Below are 8,677 nucleotides of genomic sequence, written 5' to 3'. Positions count from 1 at the left end.
CACAAACCCGTGTTACTAAAATTCGACTCATCGTGTAGTTGTATCAGAGGAGGTATGACATAGGAGATTAAGAGTCTGAAGCAAAGGAGTTTCAAGGGGAGACAAGGAGAGGAGAGGGAAGATAAGGAGGAGACAAAATGGAGCTGGATTTTCCCCTTCCCGTCCAAGGGTTGATGGATGGGGTCTATCCTCTGTCAAAGCAGGCAGTAACAGAGTGGAGCTCAGGGACGTTTGTTAATTTCTGATTAACTTAAGTCGTCCTACAGGTCAGTGAACACAGCTGGTACAACCCTCCCCTTTCTCAGTCTCTCTCCCTTTTTTTCCGTGAGACATAGACCTAAACATCAAAATGCTATTTACAGACAGGCATCCATGGCTATATGGAAGTTTTGGGGCATAATCAGTGGGGCATAATCAGATATTTCTATTGCATTTTTTTAGTAATCTCTGGATCGTTGACAAAGGCCTAATTTCATGTGTGCCCATGTTTGTCCTACTTTAAGTTTACTGTGGGTGATTTTACCTTTGTTTTATTCTGGTTCTCAGCCCCTTGCAGCCCCCATGCCATTAGTACTGAAAGCCCATAATGCATCCTCTACATCAGCATGGATCTGAATCAGTAAATTTGCACTCACACATGATGGATTTAATCTGTAAAATGTGAAATAGGCTACTGTGCATATAGCTGCACATTGGATGAATGGTTTGCTCTTGGAGCATTGGTTCAATTCCCTGTGCAGCAGTGTTGGAAAACCAGTCCCATGAAAGAATCATGCATACTGTCACCCAACAAACAGCCCAGTTTCCAGCCCACAGCATTAAAAAATCAATAGCTTTGAATGTCCCACAAAAGCCCTTTTCCACAGTTCGATAGCTTTCCCTAAGCATTCACACACTGAATCATTTGTTGTTTAGGAGTCATGCGCATCAATTTTTCAGTTTGTCTCTCAGACATCCAGTTAGTCATTACAATCAAGGGAATGTAGAACAGCGATGAGCTGTTTAACTAGCCCTGTTTAAAAGTAAGTATCTGTAAGAGTTAGATTAAAAAAAGTATTGATTCTTGAAGATTATATCATGTAAATGTCTAACAGAATCTGTCAACTTTATAATATATTATCTTATAAAGCTATGATGCACTCTCATGCTAGTGTCATGCACAGGAAATGTTGGCATCTGACTAAATAGGAGCAATTACATTTCCCTGGCTGTATGTCTCCATAGACCCAAAAAGTGGCACATCTGCCATGTAAAAATAAGGAATTACATGCTTAATTGCTAGTCTCTGGAGCCTTCGGCAAAATCAGAGTTTTCAAGCTCGTTGTGCAGAGTGGCAGATTATGAGAGCGTGTACTAATGTTTGTCTCATTTTAGGTCTGAAAGGAGCCAAGAGACAAGGTGAGCAAACATGTGCCAAGAAAGTGACAGTTTCATCTGGCTGATAGGAGATTGGGCTTCCCTCTAAGGGGGGGGGGGGGGGGGGGGGGGGGGGGGGGGGGGCTGTATTCATGTTTAAAAACTGACTGGAATTTGTTATAATGAATCATTGAGACAGGAGGGACTCAAAACTCAAACTGAACAGAACTTGGTTCCTGGAGTTTCAGAGTCAGAGAGGACAGACGAGACAAAAATACATATTTCCTTTGATCGATACATTTCAACATGCTTGGACATTCAGCCTTAAATTTTGTTTGTGCTATCTTTGCTTACCATAACTGACAGTACAGCCCCACCAGTTTGTTAAATTTTGACTACACTAAGCTGACACATATCAGTGAGTTTAAGTCAATAACTGATAAATATGAGCATATATGAGAGACACAGAATCAAAGCTAAATCTCCAGAGTATGTTAGAACAGAAGACACGTGGATTGGCATAAATGTGACAACAATGGCCAAAATTGATTTGGTAAAACAGATTTGTGAACACTAGAACACACTTAAACAAACACAAATCAAAACAATGTTGCATTTGCTCATCTGTGAGTCAAATACACAAACTAACTAATAATCAGAAAACAGTGGCAGTAAATATCACACATTTAATAACATTATAAAAAACTTGCTGCCTTAGCTAACAATATTCTGAAGTAGTTAATCACTCGGTGAAGCAGTAAATGAATGTACACGTCAAAGACAATTCCAACTAACAGTTATGTCAGGGCAACAGTGGATTTACCAACTGCAAGGTCAGCTCTGGTTTTTTTACCACCATACAAACCCATGGAGCGTCTGCAAGGAGGGGGGAAATCAGAGGAGGTCAAAGGTTACTGCAGTGTTTACACTGCTGATGAATGGATCCCTGTGTGTGACCCTGAGTAAACCACTATCTATTCTCTGACTGTACAACTCTAATAAGAAATACCAACCGTGTCCCACTGCACTGATTCATCTATTAAAAATAATTTGAATTTATCTTCACATGCTCTGAGATAATTTCTTGTAGGAAAGCAGGATACAGGGATTACTTGATACCTGTTTTAATTACCTATGCAGAGCCACTGGGTCTGGAAAACTGGTTTATTTGGTTTGTCTGACTGTCAGACAACAAAAGATACAACATGCTTGAGGCTTGTTTTTCCAGAGCACAAAAAAAGTGTTGAGGGTCCAGACTCAAATCAGATTATATCTACACTCCCCACAACCGGAACACAAGCCTAAAAATTACTTAATACTTAACAATACTTAATATTTAAGAGATTAATCAGTACTCTAAGCAGCAGTTTCATACTGTTTGACCATCAGAGAGAACTTATGTTACAAACTGCATATTAGGCTGGGAGGAGCCATGGATACATTCTACCCATTTAATTGGATTCCTTCTGTCCTAGTCACCGTCACTGACGGACACATCATATCTCTGAGCCTCTTTTTCACAAGCATTTTGTGATTTCTATGTAAGCTTAATTTTTTCAATTAGCTTATTTTTTCATGTTACAGGAAGGCCTTTGTTACAGGAAGGCCTATTTAATCTCACTATTAATATAATTTGAGATCAGTCTGAGATGGTGGGTGTCCATTCCGTTTTCTGTGTAATTTCAGAAAGAATGAGTCATGGTAGAATCATGGAAAAAAGTTAACAATAGAAAAAATAGCATTGTCTCTATAAAGGAAGCCCAATTAATATAACTGAGTGTCCTTCCATGTTATTTTCATATTTTTCAATCTGAACCAAGCACTTGAGTTCAGTGAAAGCCTTGCTGACATTTCTGATGTGTTTTCACCACCTGGTGGTCAGTTTGAAAAACTGAAATTCTCTCAAACCTAACTCTATTCTCAAAAAAGTATCAAGAACTATAACATTTGTGCTGGAGCAGAAAGAGTCGCTGGAAAACATTAAAATAAATGTCTGAAAACGAAAACTAATTTTTCAATTAAACGGTCACTATTCAAAACCTTGTTACAGATCTTTTTTCATGAGTTCTCTGAGACATACAGTGGCATAACAGGATGCGTCCAGGTTGAATGACAAAGACACATATGGCAATCCAGAGTCCTGTGGCTGGCCGCTTGTCTGGGCAGTATTACTGCCGTGCAATGTATACGTCATGTTGTGGGGGAAGGCCAGCAGGGGGCGGTAGCAGCCTGGGACGTTGAGCTTCAGGGCTGTGACTCGGAAACGGCAGGACTGCAGCCCGTCCTCCGCCAGCCGCTCTTTGTACCATTGTCCCAGTTCATTCTCTGGGTACTTCACACTATTGCCAGGCATTGGAAGAACCACCTGCATTACAAACCAACAGTAAAGTCTGTTAGATTAACCAGTAAAACTATCCAGCCCTCACTGCTCAAAAAAACAAAAAAAGAAAAACAGAACACTATAGCACTTAATAAATTATTACACCGAGGGTTAAAATGACCAAAACCGTTTGTGTGTAAAACCAGCAACCAGTTCTTTTTGTTAAATCAATACATGTCAACAATCCAGTTTGTAAAGATGACCACATTTTGGCCTCATTTACTGATTTTATTTATTTGCTTCACAGAAAGATAAGTGATTAATTAATTATGATGTGAGATATTAGGATAATATGAAAACACGTAAAAATGACCGGTCAAGCACGTCACAAGAAGTGGAATTACTGGTTTTGAGGAAACTGTGTAGCGTGGAGAGGGAGAAACGAAGCTGGGTCTACTCACTTGTCCGAGTGTGAAGACATTGTCCCTCTCCTCCTCTGCAGACACAACATGGATCTGTGGAGGAACAAAATAACAGACCATGTGTCATATCTCATAGAGCAGCAACTACACTTAATTCCTCTATATATAGCAATGCAGTGCGCTGTTTACAATACCTGCGGTACGCCAACTTCACCAGTTTGCTCTGATGTCTTGGACTTGAGGACCAGGTCTCCCTGTACTGCTCGGTGAGACAGCCTTAGGAGCCTGGCCTCGGCTGCTTCGTTCCACACCCGACTGCAGTAGGCATGGAGGTAGAAGATTCGCATGCCATGGGGCAGACTGAGCCAGGCGTGGGCGCTTCCCTCGTGCCCAGTCCCATATCGGTGAAGCGCCCGCAACATCAGCCTCTCCCGGGCTTTGTAAGCGGGCATGAGCACCAGGCTCTCCTTGGCATTTTCTACAGAGGACGCGAGACATATGCTCTGTTCAAGAGAAGCTTACTGGGGAGAGCTCAATGTTTTTGACATGCTGCCTCGTTATTACCCTTACTTTGGTATTTATCCATGTCTCAGATGGATGTTTAAATCAAATACAGTGTAATTTACTGCTGTGGTTTCACTGTCTGTGAATTTCCAAACAAATGTTTTTATTTTTTAAATGTTGATAGGGTAATTAGTCTGTAATTAGCAGAGAGTTCTCAGTCATTCTCACAGAAGTGAGGATGAAGTTGCTCAACAAGATGTGATGATGCTATTTTCATCTGGTTAATCCACAAAAATCACACATTGACAAACACTCTAGATTTCAAAATGTAAACAACAAACCAAATATAAAAAAAATATTTACAAAATATAAACAAAACAAAATCATGGCAAAATATTGCTTTGCAGAAGCACAGCATCAAAAAAGCTGTCAGCATTTTAAGTGATCCCACATGTCAGCAAGGCTAAACTTCCTTCTTCAGATGCGGTGCCAGTCTGATAATCCTGATGCTTTGTTTGAAAGCTGCGGGAGAGTTGTAATGGTGCTTATATTATAATTAAGAGGCTAAGATACAAGGACTTAAAAGTCCATGAGATTCTTTTGACAAACTTCAGCTAAAACCAATGACTGGACCAAAGATTCACATCTAAATTACACAACATTCAAATCTCAGTAAAACAGCCAAATTAAGCCCATAAACATATGAGATATTCTAAAGAATATTATATCTTAATTTTTTTTATCATTTTCCAGTCTGCCTAACGTGTGTTAAGTGCGCCGAACCAGACCAGAGCAATGAGCAAAGTCTGATTTTTCATAAAATGTTTTTTACATGTATGATTCCTAAAACTTTGTGCTGTTCTGTGTTATGTTCTAGCCCACACCTGATTCAACTCATCAGCTAAAGAGGCAGTTCTATATTTGTTAAGCCATGTGCTGTGCTTGAATAAAAGTGTATGTTATTTCCCATTCATGATTTAAGTACAGGATATACAAAACAGGCCTACGAGCTTTAAAAGAGAGAGATGTGTAAACTATGGATAATGTTTACTGTTTTGTTTTATGATGACAGAAATATTTTTTTCTTTATTACTGAGAGAACATTTCAACTTGTTGTATGATGTAGTTTTATTTCTAGCTGCTTCTTCCAAGTTTTAATCTTCCTCCTTTCACAACCATTTCCTTTATTCTTGACTGTCATGTGTGATGTACCAGCCTGTCTGCCCAACCATTTATAGCATCTCCTTCCTTTGTTTCTTTCTCTTTTTTCCCCACCAGAGGGATTCCCATGTCTTCACACAGATCCACACCAGAGACTTGATGGTAAAGTAAAAACAATGACCGTATTCATGATAAAAAAAAAGTCTTGCTTAGAGATGCTTACCTGTGTCGAGGAAGTGACGCTTTGCTTGATTTTGCAGGTCGTCCCCTGAATCTGGTGTAAAGAACAATCTGACAGCATTTACCTGCAAGTAAATTCACACACAAACTGTAGCTGGAGTCATCATTTTCATGGGAAAAGAAACAAATGACAAGTGAGGTAAGAAAGCATTTCAGTAATCAGTACCATTTCTTCCTTCAGAAGAGCAAGCCCCACTCGGTCTGCCTGGACACTCTGTCCACTTCCAAATCTCTGTGGGCCAAAGTAATTTACGAAGCCTCTAACCTGCATGGTAAGATGGTTTTATAAGTCTCTGTCACAAATATATGCCATACGCCTACTAAATTTTATATTATGGTCACTTGAACAAAACAGTGCACTCTTTTATTCACCTTCACATTCTCCACAGCCTCAGACACAAGCTTTTCTAGGTCTGCTTGAGAACCTTTGGCATGGGGCCTAAGGTCCCGAATAATAATGTCAAAATGGTTCCCCCCAAGTCTCCCAAGTTGGAGGGGTTCAGATACACGCCGTATGAGAGAGAGCTGAATTCCCCTCCTCTCAAATTCTGGAACCTTCTCCGTCAACCTGCCGATTGCAAACGCAATCACATAGACACTCTGTGAGTAAACGACTGTGTGCTAAACTTAATCAAGAGAAAACATGCCCTCCATCCTTTCTTTCCAAGATCTGTAAGTACTATATGGGTTTCACAAGAAGAGGAAGAGGAAGAGGAAGAAGAAGACTAAGAAGAAGCATAGTTCCACAGCATCCCTTTAGTCGGTATTAAACTGAATGTTAAAGTGTTTACCCCCTTTCATCTCTTTAAATCTTCTGTCTGAGAAAGAAAACAAATGGTAGACAGCTCATGATAAACAGCAAAGCAAATGATAAACAGCAAGTTCAGTCCCTTGACCGGTTAGAGGTGGATCAATAGAAGTGGAATGCTTCTAAACATTTTCCCTTCTGGTAACATTGTCAGTAGAGTAATTTAGAGTACTATACCTTTCAGGGGGGACCTTCTTCACCACCATTGACTGATAGGTGATGGCCCTCTTGTCTTTGATGCCTGCATAAGTGAAGTCAGAAGGTAGCACTCCTAGAGCTGTGGCCATGTAGCTGATGGCCTCAAGAGTTTCCAAATTCTCTTTTCTCAGAGTGAAAGCTGGGGAAGAATAGAATCACAAAAACTGTTATTAACACACACACACACAAGTCGACACAATGACAAATAACTGACTGTGTAAGTGCACTGATACCTGTATAAGTGACCTCTTCCTGCTGGAGGTCTGAAGCAGTTCTCTTCTTTGATGTCCTCCCACGTTCCCTTAACCTCACAGTAATAGCCGTCCCGTGCTGTGGATCTGTGAAGCTCTTGGTCTCCACTAATTTCCCAAACCTCCGGCTCAGAAAATGGTGGACTGCCGTGCGGTGTTCCTTGCTGCCATCAGGCATGAAAGTAAACACTGAAATGGGTTTTTTTGCATCAACAAATCTGAAAAAGTCCTCAGCCTCTTCCTCAGATACAAGGCTGGACAGCTCTTTGAAATCTGGGTCCTCCTTCACGATAATCTCGGTTTGATTGGTCAAAGTCATCAGAAAGGGGAAATTGTGCCTTACTGCTCTGTGCACACTGGCACGCTGGTGTTTGTCTGGGAATTTGCCAAGAGATAATTCAACAGCGGCAGGCTTTTCACCTTCTCTCGGACTAGAGCCTGCTCGAATTCTGCGAGTGAAATGTTCTAATGCCTCATTAACAGAGGGGTCAAGGATAATACTCAAATCAAAACACTCCTGGTTTTGAATGTCAGATTCACCACTCTCACAGCTGACTTCTATAGATGTTAATTTATCAGGGTGGAAGTTGCAATGATTATCACCTTTTACTGTATACTGAGGTAATTCATCGTTTAGGGCGCAGTCTCTGTCTGAGTTCAGTTTATTTACAAATTGTCCGTTGATGTCTTTCTCAGTCACCACAAAGTCGCTGGTTGAGTTTTTAATGGTGCCATAAAAACCCGGATGGTCAGACATGAAGCATGAGGAGCCCGGAGTCTCTTCGTCCATGCTGTTGTCCGAGTTAGAAGGAACATGCCTGTAAAGGAATATAAAGTATTGTCATATTAGTTTCAAATCAAGGAATCGTGTCGTTTCGAGAACAATTACTTACATGTTTGACAAAATTCTGCAAAGCCGACTTTACAGTTGAAACCGGTGACCAGCATAAGTCCTGTTACGGCAACCACTGACTCGTTCAGAGACACAGTGACAACGACTACCAAAAACTTCAGTCGAGTTTGTAGGCAGGCACCGTCTGCGACTATTTGCAACCACGAATATTGCACGCACGGCTACTTGCACAAAGTTGCAAAGAATTCTATTGAACAGGAAATACGTTACTACCTGCAAGTAAAAGAAAAGTAAAGCCCTGTCCGAGTACAAACAGCGATTCTGCTGACGTCCAAAATTAACCGACTGCTGAACTCCACTAATAACGCTGAATTTATAATAGCTTAGAACATGAGCAATTCATACAACTTGACACACATACATACAACAAACTGCATAATTAAAATGGACAAAAAATGAAATAAATCTTACAGGTAGTAACTTAAAATCCTACTGTTCTTAACATGCCAATGTTGATCATTCACCGCTTTAACGGAGAATACACATGCTCTGGTCATGGAGATA

At 40.5% G+C, this 8,677-nt stretch overlaps 1 protein-coding gene across 1 annotated transcript; it reads right to left on the bottom strand.

The window, feature by feature from the left end:
- Positions 1-3,400: 3,400 nt before the first annotated feature.
- On the bottom strand, positions 3,401-8,050 carry pus7l (pseudouridine synthase 7 like). Its single transcript, XM_030788348.1, is given in 8 exon segments — positions 3,401-3,721; positions 4,138-4,191; positions 4,293-4,576; positions 5,987-6,068; positions 6,170-6,294; positions 6,357-6,571; positions 6,989-7,148; positions 7,243-8,050. Coding segments are annotated over 8 exon segments (2,049 nt in total).
- Positions 8,051-8,677: the final 627 nt, after the last annotated feature.

Source organism: Chanos chanos, chromosome 1, assembly GCF_902362185.1.
Source record: "Chanos chanos chromosome 1, fChaCha1.1, whole genome shotgun sequence".
Taxonomy (NCBI): Eukaryota; Metazoa; Chordata; class Actinopteri; order Gonorynchiformes; family Chanidae; genus Chanos; species Chanos chanos.
The sequence above is the reverse complement of the archived record's forward strand: the minus strand, read 5'-3'. Positions and strand labels throughout refer to the sequence as shown.